This window comes from Emydura macquarii, unplaced genomic scaffold (assembly GCF_026122565.2).
Source record: "Emydura macquarii macquarii isolate MOO-44397 ecotype Brisbane River unplaced genomic scaffold, CSIRO-AGI_Emac_v2 contig_915, whole genome shotgun sequence".
NCBI classification, from domain to species: domain Eukaryota; kingdom Metazoa; phylum Chordata; order Testudines; family Chelidae; genus Emydura; species Emydura macquarii.
In genome coordinates, this window is record NW_027131052.1 from 1,928,345 (window position 1) to 1,946,609 (window position 18,265).

The 18,265-nt window shown below is 50.8% G+C and overlaps 1 protein-coding gene across 1 annotated transcript in view; it reads left to right on the forward strand.

The window, feature by feature from the left end:
• The first annotated feature begins 441 nt into the window (after positions 1-441).
• Positions 442-18,265, forward strand: part of LOC137149927 (receptor-type tyrosine-protein phosphatase epsilon-like) — a 46,287-nt gene continuing 28,463 nt past the window's right edge. Inside the window, exons 1-4 of the mRNA XM_067543579.1 lie at positions 442-569; positions 1,522-1,701; positions 12,586-12,768; positions 14,326-14,517. Of these exons, the coding sequence (XP_067399680.1) occupies positions 1,524-1,701; positions 12,586-12,768; positions 14,326-14,517 (553 nt within the window). The 5' untranslated portion in view covers positions 442-569; positions 1,522-1,523. The remainder of the gene's footprint in view (positions 570-1,521; positions 1,702-12,585; positions 12,769-14,325; positions 14,518-18,265) is intronic.

Genomic DNA, 18,265 nt, shown 5'->3' on the forward strand with positions numbered 1-18,265 from the left:
TGCAGCGCCTCACCCAGCTGGAGCTGGGCAGGTCGATGGGAGGGATGAATCCAGCCCTGCTCAGCACTGATCTGGGGTAAGGGGCAGGGAAACAACCTGCCCCGGAGCATCCACAGGGACTGCTGAGGACGCCTCTCCCCCACCGAGCTCTGTCACCTCTGGGTGCTGGGGCCCAGATGGCTGGGGCCCTTCTCAGACCTGCCTGGTGCCCTGACCTGCCACCCTCAGAGCCCGTCCCCTCTGGGGCAACTGGGAGCAGGTTGCTGCTCGGGCCCTTCTCGCTACTTTTCCTCGGTCCCCAGCAGGCCCCGGAGGCGCTAACGCAGTGACTAGACCCTGTCTCCAGCCAGGCCTCAGCCTGTCCTTTCCTCCCGTCGCAGGCACGTGCAGGATGGAGGGAGGCTGGACCACGAAGGTGACGTTTTTCTCCAACCGGACGGTGTTTCTGGTGAATGACACGGTGCAGGTGACGTGCCTCGCGGACCCTGAAGCCGGGCAGTTCCCTGCAATCTGCACAGAGCTGAAGGACCGTGGGCCAGTCTGGGACATCAGTGGAGTCAAGTGTCTCAGTGAGTGTGTGGAGATCGGTACAAGCCCCACGTCCACCCCCTGGGCACGGGGCCAAACCTCCCCAGCATTGCGGGCCTGCCCCGCCAGCCCAGGAGTGGGGCTGCAGCCAGGTCCGGGCAGGACATGACCAGGGAAATGGGCAGGTGATAAGCAGGCCCCTGGGAGCTGAGGGAGTGACGTGGTGCCAGGGGGATGGGAGATCCCGGGGGATGGGAGTTCTGGGAGGCCGTGACAATGGGGAGAGAAAGGGGGGACCCCACTCCCTAGGCCTGCTGGGAAACCCCTCACAGGGCTGTCACCGTGGGCCCTGCCCCTCTCCCACCAAGCACTGGTCACCCCCAGGTGCTGAGCTGGCTGCTGGCTCTGGTTCTGTGGCCAGGGCTGGTGGGAGTCTCAGCTGGAGACTGGTTCGTACTGAGCAGCTCTGCGAGGGGCCAGGGTCTGAGAACTGGGATCTCAGCATTTCTCAGGGTGCTTCTCCCAGCACCGCTCCTGGAACAGCCAGCCACGGGACTCCTGGACACTCGGTCCCCGGGCGGACTGGCCGTCTGGCAGCTCTGGGAAATGCCGGAGGGGTCGGTGCACTCAAGGGCTGGTGGGCCGGTTGGCCGCCACGGAAGCCTTTCATCAGCCCTCCAGCGGGGCCTGGCCGAGCATGGCAGCCGCTCTCCCCTCCTGGCCCTGCCCCTTCCCCCCAACCCCTCCCAGCACGGGGGCCCAGCGGCACCCTGGCCTGTCTGCTTTAAATGCCAGGGCCGATTTTTAGGCCCACTCCGTCATTGCTCAGTCCCCTCCCTGCTCCAGAATCGCTCCCTGAGCCTTCCCCATGTTCACAGGACAGACCGTTCATGCCAGGCGGGCCCACAGCACGCGTGAGATCCCGGAGCCGGGCTGCCCAGAGCCCAGGGGCTCTCAGACCGTAGGGCAGACGCTCTCCTGTTCCTTTCACAGGGATGTGCAACAATTGGACGAAGCAGGTGGATTTTGACCCTGCACAGCTGGAGTTCGGCGCCGGGGCCGAGGTTCTGGTGACCTGTCGTCAGCAGTTCCAGCAGCTCTCATTCAAAGTGACCTGCAAAGTGACGGCGTCTGGACGCTTCGAGTGGGATTTTGGTGACCACAAGTGTGTCAGTGAGTGCGGGGAGCCGGCGCTGGCCTGGCCGGGCGGGGGCCGTCTGGACGGGGAGGGCTCCAGCCAGGCTGCTGAGAGGCCGTGGGGAGAGCCCTGCTGCAGTCAGCAGATTGACACCCACAGTGTCCCTGGGGGAGCAGGTGCGTGGATCTGATCCTGGCCCTGACCCCTCTGCAGGAGCAGCAGAGACATAAGAACATAAGAACGGCCATAGTGGGTCAGACCAATGGTCCATCGAGCCCAGGATCCTGTCTGCCGACAGTGGCCAATGCCAGGCGCTTCAGAGGGAATGAACAGAACAGGTGATCATCACGGGATCCATCCCTTTGCCCATTCCCAGCCTCCGGCAAGCAGCAATCCCTGCCATCTGGTTCATGGCTGTTGATGGACCTATCCTCCATGAACCTATCTAGTTCTTTTCTGAACCCCGTTATAGTCTTGGCCCTCACGATATTTTCCGGCAAGGAGTTCCACAGGTTAACTGTGCATTGTGTGAAGAAATACTTCCCTTTGTTCATTTTAAACTTGCTGCCTATTAATTTCATTTGGTGACCCTAGTTCTTGTGTTATGAGAAGGAGTAAATAACACATCCTTATTTACTTTCTCCACACCAGTCATGATTTTATAGACTTCTATCATATCCCCCTTAGTCATCTCTTTTCCAAGATGAATAGTTCCAGTCTTACCAATCTCTCCTCATATGGAAGCTGTTCCAGACCCCTCATCATTTTAGTTGCCCTTTTCTATACCTTTTCCAATTCCGATATCTCTTTGTTGAGATGGGGCAGTCAGATCTGCATGTAGTATTCAAGCTGTGGGTGTACCATGGATTTGTATAGAGGCAATATGATATTTTCTGTTTTATTATCTATCCCTTTCCTCATGATTTCCAACATTCTGTTAACTTTTTTGACTGCTGCTGCACATGGAGTGGATGTTTTCAGAGAACTACCACAATGACTCCACAATCTTTTTTGTGTGGTAACAGCTAATTTAGATCCCATCATTTTATATGGATAGTTGGGATTATGTTTGCCAATGTGCATTACTCTGCATTTATCAACATTGAATTTCATCTGCCATTTTGTTGCCTATTCACCAATTTTGTGCGATCGCTTTGTAACTCTTCCCAGTCTGCTTTGCACTTAACTATCTTGCGTAGTTTCGTATCAGCTGCAAATGTTGCCACCTCCCTGTTCATCCCTTTTTCCAGATCATTTATGAATAATTTGAACAGCACTGGTCCCAGTGCAGACCTTTGGGTGGACACCACTATTCACCTCTCTCCATTCTGAAAACTGACTATTTATTCCTACAGCCCACGAAAGCTTATGCCTGCAGAAATTAAATTTGTTAGTCTTTAAAGTGCTACAGGGCTCTTGTTGTTATTCCTACCCTTTGGTTCCTATCTTTTACCCAGTTACTGATCCAGGAGAGGACCTTCCCTCTTATCCCATGACCTCTTACTTTGCTTAAGAGCCTTTGGTGAGGTTCCTTGTCAAAGGCTTTCTGAAAATCCAAGTACACTATATCCACCGGATCATGCTGTGACATTTCTCTCCTGCAATCTGGACTGGTGTGTAGCTGTCACCCAATTCCTCACTCCTGGACCCTGACTCACTCCACTTTGCTGTGTGGACCACTCACTCCTGGGTGAACCCATGTCCAGTCTCCTGTGAATAATCGGTCTCTGACCTAGTGAAGGAGCGCTTTTGGCCAGCCGCTCATGGGATTGACCCCCAGAAAACACCTCCAGTTTCAGATGCAACCCCAGGAACTGCCATCTTGCAGGGTTCAGTGCTGCACTCTGCACCCTGCACGCTCGTTTACACTTGTCTATCAACTTATCAAAGACATTGATATGCACCAGCTCTGTCACGCTACGTGAGGTCTCTGCACACACTGAGTTCACATGCACTGTTTGAGATAAAACACACAAATACGTTTATTGACTACAGACAGATTTTAAGTGATTATAAATTGGATTAATCTGAATCAAGAGATTAGATCACAATGAACTAAAAGGTAACTCGCATCCTAACCTAACTTAATATTTCAGTAGCTTTCCAGTCCTTGATGTTAACTTACCGACAGCTAGCTGAGATGCCTCTTGCAGCCAGGCCCCCCATGGGCAGTTGTCAGGGTCCTTGATGTTGCTGTGTAGATGGATTCCAAGGGCGAGCCTGAGACAAAGATGCCTCTTTCTTTTTAACAAGTTTCCTCGACCCCCCTGGGGTCAGGTGATTGGCCCTGTCCAGCAATGGGCATGATTTCTTCCATGTGAGCCAAAGTGCTCAAAGGTGCTCAGGCCAGTCCATTGTTACTGCGTGCAGGCCTCTGTGGGGTGTGAACCTCAGCTCTGTGTTTGTCTGCATCTATTCAAGACACGTGAGACACAGATTTGGGGACAAGACATAGCAGGGTTTCATATCTGTACGTATGTGCAACATTGCAGGGACCATGCTACCAGAACAATAACGTTCAGTGTGCCCTGAGCATCCCAGAAACACCGCACATGACGTTCTTTGCATCAGACCATGCACAGTTACACTAGAAGAGTGAACATGAATGTTACATGGATCACACCATAAGGGTGTATATGGGGCACAGTGTCTCACATATGTTTGTCCTCATGCTTGTTGATCCCCGAAAAGAATTCTAGTAAATCAGTAAGGTATAATTTCCCTTTTCAAAAACCAGGTTGATTCTTCCCCAACAAATCACTTTCATCCATGTATCTGATCATTCTGCTCTTTACCATAGTTTCAACTAATTTGCCTGGTCTTGAAGTTAAGCTAACTGGCCTGTAATTGCCAGGATCGACTCTGGAGCCTTTTTTAAACATTGGTGTCACATTAGCTCTTTTCCAGTCATCTGGAACAGAAGCTGATTAAATGATAGGTTACATGCCACAGTCAGTAGTTCTGCAATTTCACATTTTGAGTTCCTTCAGAACTCTTGAGTGGAGATCATCTGGTCCTGGTGATTTACTACTGTTTAATTTATCTGTTTGTTCCAAAACCTGCTCTAGTGACACCTCAATCTGGGACAGTTCCTCAGATTTGTGACTTAAAAAGAATGGCTCAGATTTGGGAATCTCCCTCACATCCTCAGCAGTGAAGAACAATGCAAAGAATTAATTTAGTTTCTCTGCAAAAGCTTTATCTTCCTTGAGTGCTGCTTTAGCATCTCGATTGTCCTGTGGCCCCACGGTTGTTTAGCAGCTTCCTGCTTCTGATGTACTTACAAACATTTTTGGTGTTACTTTTTCAGTTTTTGGCTGGCTGTTCTTCAACTTCTTCCTAATTATATGTTTACACTTCACTTGCCAGCGTTTATGCTCCTTTCTATTTTACTCAACAGGATTTAACTTCCACTTTTTACAGGATGCCTTTTTGCCTCCAGCTGCTTCTTTTAGTTCGTTATTTAGCCACGGTGGCACTTTTTTGGTCCTCTGACTGTTTTTTAATTTGAGGTGTACATTTAAATGGAGCCTCTATTATAGTGTCTTTAAAACGTGTCCATGCAGCTTGCAGGGATTTCACTTTTGACACTGTACCTTTTAATTTCTGATTACCTAACATCCTCATTTTTGTTTAGTTCCCCTTTCTGAAATTAAATGCTACGGTGGTGGGCTGCTTTGGTGATCTCTCACAGGGATGTTCAGTTTTATTATGTTATTGTGATAGGACCCGTGCCCAGGGTTGCCAACTGATAATGCCAAGGTCAGGGCAGGCTGCAAAAGGAGAGCAGATTCTCCCCACGCTGGTGGGTGACACTGAAGCCCGGCTTCCCAACCGGCCATGAACTGCTTCTGATTACCCCACACTGGATATCAAGAAGCCAGTCCACAAATGCCCACAGCCCCCTTCATTGCATTTCAGCTCCAGGCTCCCAAGTCAGCACCAGGTCCAGCAAAGAGACCAGTTATTAGAACTCGGTGCTCGTTGCCAAAAAGGTTCCCTCTGACCCCAAGGGGTCAACCACAGTACCAGATCAATATAAGTTTGGATCTTACCTAGAATACCACACTGCCAGCCAATCCTTTAGTAACTAAACTAAAGGTTTATTGTAAAAAGAAAGAAATAAACCATGAGAGAAATGTTAAAGGGTTAAAGTAAATCACAGATATACAAATGATTAAAAGTCCATATACTTCAGGTTTCCGGAAGAAATGTGGAGTTGCAGGCTTGTGTAGTTCTCTCTGGTTCACATCCAGTACCTGGATGGGTCTAAGTCCTTCGGTTCAGTTGCAAGATGAATTGGTCCAGAGATAGGTGTGTGTCTGCAGACTGGGCAGGAACAAAGACAAAATGGCTTCTCTGGCTTGATCTTATATACCCTCTGTCTCTTGGCCATGTGGCCTGTGAAATTTGCAGGAGCTAAAATGGAGTCCGGAGTCACATGGGCCAATCCTGGTGACTCCTCAGGTGTGCCTGGGGTCCAGTCACGTAAGCAGGTTCTGGTGACTCATTAGTGATGCTGGCTTCTCCCTCAGGGCCCCTTGCACCTGGGAATGCCTTAATGGGCCATTATGCAGGCCATTGTTCTGCAGCCTTCCTATCTGGGGTGTTGTCCAGGCAGCACAATTGAAACACAGATATCTCAAATACATCTATAACTTCCATGTCACATATCACACATGAACACAAGTATTATTATCTTACTTAGCACATTACAACCTTCCTAACAGTACCTGACATGGCCTATCCCACATGGATTATGACGATTCTGCCATGCTGATGTCACACAATATACTAGCTGCCCCCCCCTCTCAAGCCAGCCCGCATAACACCCCCAACGCGAGACTGCTGTAGAAGGGAGTAATCGGAGCTCCTGAATACACCTTAAGGGCCCCCCAGTCTTGACAGGGCATCAGCCACCAGATTCTCTTTACCCTTGATGTGAAGTATGTTCATATCACACTCTTGTAAGGCCAGGCTCCGGCGGAACAACCTGGAGTTGGTCCCTTTGGCTTTGTGTAGCCATACCAATGGAGCGTGGTCACTGAGCACCGTAAACCTCCTATTATACAGATAGGGTTGAAGTTGTTTTATGGCCCAGACAATTGCATAGCATTCCTTTTCTATAGTAGCGTAATGCTGTTCAGCAGGGGTCAGTTTTTTGCTCAGGTATGCGATGGGGTGTCTCTTACCCCCATCCCTGTCCTGCATGAGCACAGCTCCTAACCCAACATTAGAAGAATCTGTGCATAGGAAGAACGTTTTTTCAAAGTCAGGGCTGGCTAATACAGGGTCTCTAGACAAGGCTTCTTTTATCCCTTGGAAGCCCTGCTCACAGGCCTCAGTCCACTTCATCATGTCCGGATTTCCCTTTTTGGTGAGATCTGTTATGGGAGCCATGATGTCACTGAACCCCTTTATAAACCTGCGATAGTAGTTGGCCAGTCCAATGAAGGATTGGACCTGCTTCTTTGTCTTAGGCTCCGGCCAGCCCTTTATGGCTTCCACCTTCAAAGGGTCAGGGCGTATCATCCCATTGCCCACCCTGTGTCCCAGGTATGACACCTCTGCAGCTCCTAACGTGCATTTAGAGACTTTAACTGTCAAGTTGGCCTCTCTGAGTCTTTGCAACACGACCCCCATGTGGTACAGATGATCTCCCCAGGAATCGCTGAAAATAGCCAAGTCGTCTATATAGGCCCTGGCAAAGTTTTGTAACCCAGCCAAAACCTCGTTAATGAGCCTCATAAAGGTAGCACCGGAGTTTTTTAACCCAAATGGCAGAACCTTAAATTCGTATAGACCCGACTCCACTATGAAAGCTGATTTTTCCTGGGCATCAGCGTCCAAGGGGATTTGCCAGTATCCCCGAGTTAGATCTAGAGTGCTTATGAACTTTGCACCCCTCAACTGGTCCAATAAATCCTCTATGCGGGGCATGGGGTATAGGTCAGGCTGTGTGATTGCATTCAGCCTTCTATAATCAACACAGAACCTCATGGTCCTATTCTTCTTGGGCACCATCACAATGGGAAACGTCCAGGGACTGCTTGACTTAGCAATTATCCCCATTTCCAACATGCTTTCTACCTCCTCCTGGATCTGTTTCTGCATCTCCCCTTTGGCCCGATATGCTCTGCTAGGCATTGGGCGTGGCCCTGTGGTTAGAATGGAATGCACAATCCTGTCAGTTAAACCTGGCCGGTTGGAGAACGCTCGCCTGTGATGTTTTAATATGGCTAACATCTCCTGCTGCTGTGCAGAACCCAACCCCCACCCAAACTCAGTGCTCTCCAGCGGAGTCTCTCCTTTGCTCTCCGCAACTAGATCAACCAAAGGGACAGACAACGTTCCCTCATCAGCACAACAAATCATATTGACTGCTGCCTCCCTCGCACAATATGCTTTCAGTCGGTTAGCATGCACCAGCTGCTCGGCCCCTTTCCTGTGAGGCTTCCCGACTCGGTAGGTAACCTCATTAACCCTCTCTACCACCTCATACGGTCCGTCCCAGATGTCCTGCATTTTATTTCTTCTCACTGGGATTAGCACGAGCACCATATCCCCAATTTCAAAAGCTCTCTCCTCCGCGCGCCTGTCATACCAGGTCTTCTGAACAACCTGACTTCTCTCGAGGTTCTGTTGAACCAAACTCATCATGTCCTGCAAATGCTCTCTAAACTGGGACACGTACTCCCCCACTGGTTGTTCTGTTATCTCTACGTTACCCTCCTGGGAATCACGAATCAGATCCAGGGGTCCCCTGACCTGCCTCCCATAAAGCAGCTCAAAAGGAGCAAACCCTGTAGACTCCTGTGTACACTTCTGTACGCATATAGTAGATAAGGTAACAGTACATCCCAGTCGTTCTGGCGTCTGTCCACATACATCTTTAACAATGTCCCATTAAACCTTTCTACTAAGCCATTGGTTTCTGGATGGTAGGGGGCTGCTTTTAGATGATCTACCCCACACATCTCCCACAGCTGCTTAAATACAACTGACATAAAATTGGCTCCACGGTCTGACAAGATTTCCTTGGGAAAACCCACTCTGCTAAAAATAGTAAACAGGGCAGTAGCCACTGTTTCAGCCTCCACATTGGATAAAGCTACAGCCTCAGGATACCTGGTGGCAAAATCCACCAAGACCAGAACATATTTCTTCCCATTTCTGGAAGGTTTGGGGAGCGGTCCCACAATATCCATCGACACTCGGGCAAACGCCTCCCCAATAATGGGCAAAGGCCGTAGGGGCACCTTCTTAGGACCCTTCAAACTCTTGCGCCTCTGACACAAATCACAGCTCCTGCAGTAATTTCTCACCGTATCAGACATGCAAGGCCAATAAAAGTTTTGTTTCAGTCGGTCACAAGTCTTGTCTGTACCCAGATGCCCTGCAAAGGGACCATCATGAGCCAGCTTCAATAATTCCCTTCTATATTCCTCAGGTACTACAAGTTGCTTGCAGTTCCTATCATAAGGCCGCTTCTTCCCCGCAGGGGCATTCCGATATAGCAAGCCTTCATGCCTGAAAAACCTGCCTGCTCCCTCTTCTGTTGAAGCTAGGCTCTGGGCCTCCCTCCTGGCCTTCTCTAAAGAAACATCTTCTTGCTGCGCCCTAACAAACTCCTTCCGAATCTCACTCAAATTCAGAGCCGTCTCAGGCACATCCAACTCACTGCCAGCTGGTAGCGCTGGAGAAGATCCCCCCTCTTGGCTATCAGGTGGGGCATCTACATCCAAGTCATATTTTCTTTGCGATCTAGTGACGACATTGACCTTGCGCCTCAGAACTCCCACGTCATTTCCTATTAAAACATCTGTCGGGAGCGGATCCCGAACCCCCACCACCATTTCACCCTTAAAATCTTCCCATTCCAAGTGGACCTTCGCCAAGGGCATCTTTGATTTGTACTCAGAAAGAGCCACCAAATTCAGACTCCTGCCCGGCAAATAATCCTCCTCCCGGATCAATTCCTTTTTAACCAAGGTGATTTCTGAGCCGGAGTCCCTCCATGCAGTGCACTCAATCCCATTGACCCTGGCGCCCTTTACGAATTCATCATTGTCCGTTTCCACCTCTGCCCTCACATAGTTAGTGAGGCAATCCTCACCCCCCCATCAGGGATTCCAAAAGAGGTAGCATTAATTGCGGGACGGGGGGTTGCTGGCCTTGGATTATTCCTGCCCCCATAGTTTGGACAATTTGGCCTTATAAGGCCTGTCTGTCCACACTGGAAGCATGCGGCAGGTTTTCCCCCGGGGTGGGCGCTTTTGATCTCTGGGCTGATATAAGACTTCCCAGCCAAGTTGGGGCTAGCCTTATTTCTGGACCCATCCTCCCTTCTAACCTGCGATGAATAGGGGTTGTTTTTCCCTTGAGGCTTATGCCCCTCCTGGCTCCTGTTTTCCATGAAATCATCCGCAATTTGGGCAGCCTCCAAAATAGTATCGGGCTTTTTATTCATAACAGCTGCTCTGATCTGGTGGGGCGCTATTTCTAGGAGCTGTTCCCTAGCAATCAGATCAACAACTTTGTCAAGACTGTTATAAGCCTTGGCTCCCTCAATCCACTTCTTTGCATACCCAAGCAGTTTATGAGTAGTTTCAACATAGGTGACATCATCAGACAACTTAACATTTCTAAATTTCAGCCTGTAAGACTCGGGGGTAATTTTAAACCTTTGCAACACCGCTTCTTTAAATTTCCCATAATCTAATGCATCCTCTGACTGCATTTCATTAAATACCGTCCTGGCTTTTCCAGTCAATCTGGTGAGGAGAACCGGCATCCTTTTCTCATCAGGCACCTGATGAATACTACAGAGTTTTTCAAAAGTGGATAGAAACTCTTCAATATCCTCATCCTCTCTGTAAACGGGACAGATTCTTTCCAAACCTTTGCTGATGAGAAGTGAAGAATTCTCAGATTCCAGCGGTGGATTCTTTCTTCCCTCCTGGTGCTGGAGTTTGGCCCATTCCATCTGTCTCTGATGGGCTCTTTCTGCAGCTTGCTTGGCTATCTCAGCTTCTTGTCGCATTTTCCACAAGTGAAGTTCTACCTTCTCTCTCTCACGCCGGAGATTCCACCCCTCCTTATCGGCTTACCGCCCTTCATCTGGGGACTTTGTTTCCAGGTCGTTGTTTCTGAGTAGATCTCTCATTTTCTGCCCTGAGAGAGTCCCTCTAGGAGTTAATTCTCTTTCTTTGCATAGCTGTTTAAGCTGTTTTGCGCTCATCTCGTCATATGATCTCTGCTCACTCATCTTGACTAACTTTAATCTTTAACACTCTCAGTATCAGATTTTAAAATTTGGAATAGCGTGAGGTTCTGATCCAAAACCCAAATGTTCTGGTTCTGTGGATCCTGCTACGCCTACGCCACTGTGATACGACCCATGCCCAGGGTTGCCAACTGATAATGCCAAGGTCAGGGCAGGCTGCAAAAGGAGAGCAGATTCTCCCCACGCTGGTGGGTGACACTGAAGCCCGGCTTCCCAACCAGCCACGAACTGCTTCTGATTACCCCACACTGGATATCATGAAGCCAGTCCACAAATGCCCACAGCCCCCTTCATTGCATTTCAGATCCAGGCTCCCAAGTCAGCACCAGGTCCAGCAAAGAGACCAGTTACTAGAACTCTCTGCTCTTTGCCGAAAAGGTTCCCTCTGACCCCAAGGGGTCAGCCACAGCACCAGTTCAATATAAGTTTGGACCTTACCTAAAATATCACGGCGTCAGCCAATCCTTTAGTAACTAAGCTAAAGGTTTATTGTAAAAAGAAAGGAATAAACCACGAGAGAAATGTTAAAGGGTTAAAGTAAATCACAGATATACAAATGATTAAAAGTCCATTTACATCAGGTTTCTGGAAGAAATGTGGAGTTGCAGGCTTGTGTAGTTCTCTCTGGTTCACATCCAGTACCTGGATGGGTCTAAGTCCTTCGGTTCAGTTGCAAGATGAATTGGTCCAGAGATAGGTGTGTCTGCAGACCGGGCAGGAGCAAAGACAAAATGGTTTCTCTGGCTTGATCTTATATACCCTCTGTCTCTTGGCCATGTGGCCTGTGAAATTTGCAGGAGCTAAAATGGAGTCCGGAGTCACATGGGCCAATCCTGGTGACTCTTCAGGTGTGCCTGGGGTCCAGTCACGTAAGCAGGTTCTGGTGACTCAGTGGTGATGCTGGCTTCTCTCTCTGGGCCCCGTGCACCTTGGAAGGCCTTAATGGGCCATTATGCAGGCCATTGTCCTGCAGCCTTCCTATCTGGGGTGTTGTCCAGGCAGCACAATTGAAACACAGATATCTCCAATACATCTATAACTTCCATGTCACATATCACACATGAACACAAGTATTATTATCTTACTCAGCACATTGTAACCTTCCTAACCACACCTGACATAGCCTATCCCACCTGGATTATTATGATTCTGCCATGCTGATGTCACACAATATACTAGCTGCCCCCCCACTCAAGCCAGCCCGCATGACAGTTATGGTCACTGTTACCAAGCAGTTCAGCTATATACACCTCTTGAACCAGATCCTGTGCTCCACTTCAGACTAAATCACAAATTGCCTCTCCAAGAAGCAGCCATTTAAGGTGTCAAGAAACTTTATCTCTGCATCCCATCCTGAGGTGACGTGTACCCAGTCAATATGGGGACCAAGAACATCGTTCTCTGCACGGCCCAGTGTGTCTGACTGGCCTGCACTCAGCCTCCCCATGGCAGCCCTGAGTGTGCGTGATCGGAGCAAATGTACTGATCACGTGGGGCCTGATTCTGAGAGGGGCTGATCCTTGCAGCCCCCCCATCCTGTGGGTGCCCAGCTCGGCTCAGGTCAAGCCCATAATGCTCAGTAGAAGCTGTGTGGGTCAATAACCCCCATGCTCTACTCTCGTTTTATACACAGGAAAATGTAAAATACTAAAAACCTGGGACCCCAGATTGCAGTTTGCCCCCGAGGGGCAGTTCTATGCCCTGAATGAATCGGTGACACTGAGCTGCCGCGAGGGGTATCGGCCATCACCGTCTGTGATCAGCTGCATCAGAATTGGGAGCCAGAGTGTCTGGAGTGAGACACCCACATGCCGGGGTAAGTGCAACCCCCCCCCTGAGTCACCGGCCAGGCCGGCAGCCAGGCTGTCCGTGTCACTTTTGTATCTCTGGAGCCAGGACAGATCCTCACCCCACAACCCTCTGCCTCATTTTGGCCGCTCAGGCCCTCTCATGGGGACAGTTGTCCCAGGCTGAACCCAGGGGCCCTCAGCCAGCCCCCCTGCAGGCCCTGGGTGCAGGGGCATTAAGGAAGGGCAGGAGCACCCCAGGCCCCCACCTGACCAGCTCTGTGCCCCTGCCATCTAGCCACGGGCGCCCCTCACCATGGTCTCTGGGCAGCTTCCATGAAAGGTGAACACGAAAAGCTCCCTCCCTTTGCTGGGCTCTGCTGGGCTCACCTGGGTCCCGAAGAGCGACCCTGAGATCCCCTGCACTGTGCGACAGGCCCTGCCCTAAGGAGCTAAGAAAAGTGCAGAGTTCTCCACTTAGGAAGAAAGAATCCCATGCACAGCTATAGACTGGGGACCAACGAGCTGGGCAGCAGCTCTGCAGAAAAGGACCTGGGGGTAACAGTGGATAAAAAGCTGGATATGAGTCAGCAGTGTGCCCTGGTTGGCAAGAAGGCCAATGGCATATTGGGCTGCATTAGGAGGGGCATTGCTAGCAGGTCACGGGAAGTGATTATTCCCCTCTATTCGGCATTGGTGAGGCCGCATTTAGAATATTGTGTCCAGTTTTGGGCCCCCCAATACAAAAAGGATGTGGACAAGTTGGAGAGAGTCCAGCGGAGGGCAACAAAAATGATTAGGGGCTGGAGCACAGGACTTATGAGGAGAGGCTGAGGGAACTGGGCTTGTTTAGTCTGCAAAAGAGAAGAGTGAGGGGGGATTTGATAGCGGCCTTTAACTACCTGAAAGGGGCTTCCAGGGAGGATGGGGCTAGGCTGTTCTCGGTGGTGGCAGATGACAGAACAAGGAGCGACAGTCTCAAGTTGCAGGGAGGGAGGTCTAGGTTGGACATTAGGAAAAAGTTTTTCACTAGGAGGGTGGTGAAGCACTGGAATGGGTTACCTAGGGAGGTGGTGGAATCTCCATCCTTAGAGGTTTTTAAGCTGCGGCTTGACAAAGCCCTGGTTGGGATGATATAGCAGAGGTTAGTCCTGCTTTGAGCAGGGGGTTGGACTAGATGACCTCCTGAGGTCCCTTCCAACTCTAATATTCTATGATTCTATGATTCTAAGTGACAAGGGAGGACCCAGCTCTGCCTCCTCCATGTCGGCAAATCCCTGGGGCTGCTGTCCGGACCCAGCACCACACGCTGCTACCTTCACGTCCCTGCTCTCTGTGCTGAGCCAGCGCTGGCTCTCTAGTCCCTCGGCCCCAGGGCAGCCGCCCAGACCCGGCAACATCTTCTGACACATGCCACCGCACCATGGAGGGCTGAAGGCTGGGGTCGCTGGCCACGCTGCACGCTAAAGGGGTGGGCGGCTTGATCTCGGCAGCAGGAGCCCAGTCCGGAGAGCTCTGCTGGGAGGGGAGGACACCGTCGTCATGCGGGAGGGATTTGCTGAGATGGGCTATTTCTTTCCTTCCAGGGGTTTGTACGACGATGGCAGGAGACTGGCCCCCGTCGGTCGCTGCTGTCTCCACACAGACCGAGTTCGCCGTTGGCGAGGGAGTTGAGGTGAGCTGTTGCCAGGAGCAGTACGAGGTGCTCACGTTTCACATGCAGTGTGCGGAGAGGGCTGGGAACGCCACGTGGGACACAAGCAATGTGCGCTGTGTGGGTGAGTTCTGTACCGATGGGCTGCAGGACGGGCTGGGGGCAGGTCCAAACCCAGCGACCCTGAGAGCCTCCGAGGAGGCCCAGCTCCTTCCTGGGCGTTTGTTTGTGTCTGGAGTGCTCGGCTCAGGTGTTCTGATGGGTGTTAAATGACAGTGACAGTGAGTGTGTGGGACAGCTGGTGCCCCGCGGCCTGCGTGGGACAGGGGTTATTCAGCTGTGTGTTGTAGGGGTGGGAGGGGATGTCTGTGGGGTGTGTTGGTGTGTCTGTGTGTATTGAGATGTGTCTGAGTGTTATGGGGTGTGGATGGGGCTGTGTGTAGGGTGTTGGGTGCGGGTTCTTGTGTGTGCAGGGATTTGGGTATGTCTCAGGTGTCTATAGGATCCCGGGGGCTATGTACTAAGGTGTGTGGGTGTGTACTGCTGTGTCTGTGGGAGGTGTTGGGGTGTACACTGCACACAGGGGTGTGGATCAGTGCGTGAGTTCATGGGTAAGGCCTGTTGTTGTTTGTTTGTATTACCACTAGCGCTTAGGAACCCAGCCCTGGACCAGGGCCCCATGGCGCTAGGCACTGTACGAACGCCGGACAGACACACAGCCCCTGCCCCAAGGAGCTCACAGGCTGCTCTGGGGACTGGAATCTCGCCTTTTTCTAATGGCCCCAAACCTGACTGTTCTCCCAACAGAAAAGTGCCAGAAACCCAGCGGGGACCCCGCTCTGCGCTTCGAACCGGACAAGTCCTATTATGGCAGCGGGGAGTCGGTGACACTGAGCTGCCCTGAGGGGTTTGAGCCCTCGCAGCCAGAGATCAGATGTATCAGACAGGGGAACCGGAACAGCTGGAGTGGGACTGCCGCCTGCCTGGGTAAGTGTGAGCCCCCCACCCGCATCACCGTGATCCCAGGGCCCGGAATGACTGCCGGACGCTCCGTGCCCTTCGATACCGTAGGAAGGAAGGAATTGCCGTCCCAGAGCAGAGCAATGGTCCAGCGCAGGCCCTGTGGGGATGTGCCGTACAGGACCCTAGGCAGATGGACAGAACTCAGTGGGCAGGGAGAGCTGGGATCTGTTCTTCTGGGACTCCTAGAGCCGCCTCCCAGGAGCCGGAGCTGCAGCCGCTATGGCTTGTCCAATCCCTAGTATGCTGTGGGGGTGGGGCCATTTATGATGCAACTTTTTACCAGTGAGGATCATTACCCAGGGGAGTCGTCGCCCTAAGGACGGGGTGGGGTCTCTGACACACGGAGCGTTTACATCGAGCGTGGCTGCCTTTCTAAAGATTTGCTCTAATTCCACCCCTAGTTATTGAGCGCAGCAGTCACCGACAGTAGGGAGAAGACCTCCCCCACTGCAGGGACTCCTGGGTGGGTCTCTGGCCTGCGCTAGGCAATCGGTCAGACTGGATGGTCAGAATGGGCCCTTCTGGCCTTGACACCTATGAACCTGTAACTACCCAGAGAGATCCCTGCAGCCACAGCCCAGCCCAGCCCTGACTTCTCTGTCATCGCATCCTAGAAATGTCAGGCTTGAAGGGACCTCGAGAGGCCGTCTAGTCCAGCCCCCTGCACTGAGGCAGGACCAAGGAAACCTAGACCATCCCTGACAGGGTTTGTCCCACCGCTTCTTAAAATCACCAGTGACGGGGATCCCACAACCTCCCTTGGAAGCTGTCCCAGAGCTTAACTTCCCTGTGAGTTAGAAAGTTCCCCTAATCTCTAACCTCAGTCTGCCTGGCTGCAGATTACACCCATCTCTTCTTGTCCTGCCGTCAGTGGCCATGGAGAATAACTGATCCCGGTCCTCTTTGTAACAGCCCCTGACATACTGAAGGCTGTTATCAGGTCCCTCCTCGGTCTCCTTTTCTGAAAACTAAACATCCCAGTGTTTTATCCTTTCCTCACAGGGCAGGTTTTCTAAACCTTTCATCGTTTTTGTCGCTCTCCTCTGGACTCCAACTTGTCTACATCTCTCCTAAAGTGCAGCACCCAGAATTGGACCCAGCACCGCAGCTGAGGCCTCACCAGTGCCAAGGAGAGCGGGACAATTACCTCCCTTGTCTGATACACAACACTCCAGTTAATGCACCGTAGAACAGTGTTAGGGTTTTTTTGCAGCTGCATCACTGTGACACACCCAGGGTATAACCCAGACTAAGGAGTAGCTGTGTCACCCCGGCCAGCTAACTTGTGGTGCCCTTTACACTGCTCTACTGCTGCATTGTCCAGCCGGGACTGCTAACAAACAGTCTCCAGCGTGTCGGTCACTGCCCGCTGTGTCTGTGTGTGTTCAGCCAGCCAGCCACCCACACCTTAGCTCATAACAGCCGTGGTTATACTGCAAGGTGACCGCAGCACTCTCCCAGTCTTAGATTCCCCCAGAAATGTACGTCCTGTGCTGTCCAGCCGTCTCCTGGACAATGCAAGTTGTCTGAAAGTCTGTGATTGCATTGAGAGAAATAATATGCACAGAACTTGCCAGCCCAGATGGAGTTTCCCAGACACAGCAATTTAAACACAGGGGATTCGATGTGTTCACTACAGAGAGAGATTTTCAGTGAGTACAAGGAATGAGGCATAAAAGTGAGAAATGGTTACAAGAAAATAAAGTTAAAATGCAACTGGCGGCTCATTTAACAAATTGTATCAGATTGTAGCAAAGATTCTCCCCATACGCTTTCAGCCGTCCTACTGACCAAGCTTCTTAGGTCAGGACCCCTTCTCCCCAGAATCCGACGAATGCTTCCTTTGTCTTGTCGCTTCAGGTGCTGGGAACGTGATGGACAGAAAGATGGGGAGTGTCTTGGGGTGTTTGTCTCTCTTTTTTATAGTGTCAGTCCCCCCTTCAAAAACATTTCCAGCTAGATTCAGGAGACACAGTCAGTATGGAAAGATGTTCTCTGCTGCTTTTCCTCACCTGTAGGAACCTCTTTTCTTTCCTTTCCTGCTTGATGATTCTGTGTGCTGCTTAAGTGCAAATTAAGCAGAGCACACATTCCTTTGTTGGAGACAGGCCTTTTTGCTACCCTCCCTTGGAACGTGTGTTAAGAACACCGCACAGTGGAATCTTATAACTTCACACACAATGGAGCCACACACATTTTATCAGGACAAAAATGACCAGCAAATTATGAGCTTTTAAATGATACCTTACAAGGCATACTTGGTAAAGGGATTATTACAATAGTGTGGAGGGTGTGGACCTAAGGGTACATTCTGTCACAATCACATTGTTGTCTCATGCGAAATTTGTGATCCACAATAACAGTGGTTCTCAACCAGAGGTAGGTGTACTTGGGGTACGCAAAGGTCTTCCGAGGTGGGGTGGGTACATCAACTCATCCAGATATTTAGCTAGTTTACAGCAGGCTACATAAAAAGCACTAGCAAAGACAGTACAAACTACAATTTCAGCCATACTGCTCAATGTGCTACACACTGAAATGCAAGCACAATATTTATATTCCTATTGATCTCGTTTATAATTACATGGTAAAATGAGACAGTCAGCCGTTTTTCAACAATAGTTTGCTGTGACACGGTTGTGTTTGTATGTCTGATTTTGTAAGCGAGTCATTTTTAAGTGAGGTGAAATCTGGGGTACACAAGACAAACCAGCCTCCTGAAAGAGGCGCAGCAATCTGGAGAGCTGAGCGCCACCACACTGTAAGCCCCAGGTCCTTTTCACCAGTGCTACCACCTAGCCAGCTCTTCCCCATTCTGTAGCTGTACCTTTGAGTTTTCCTCCCCAGAT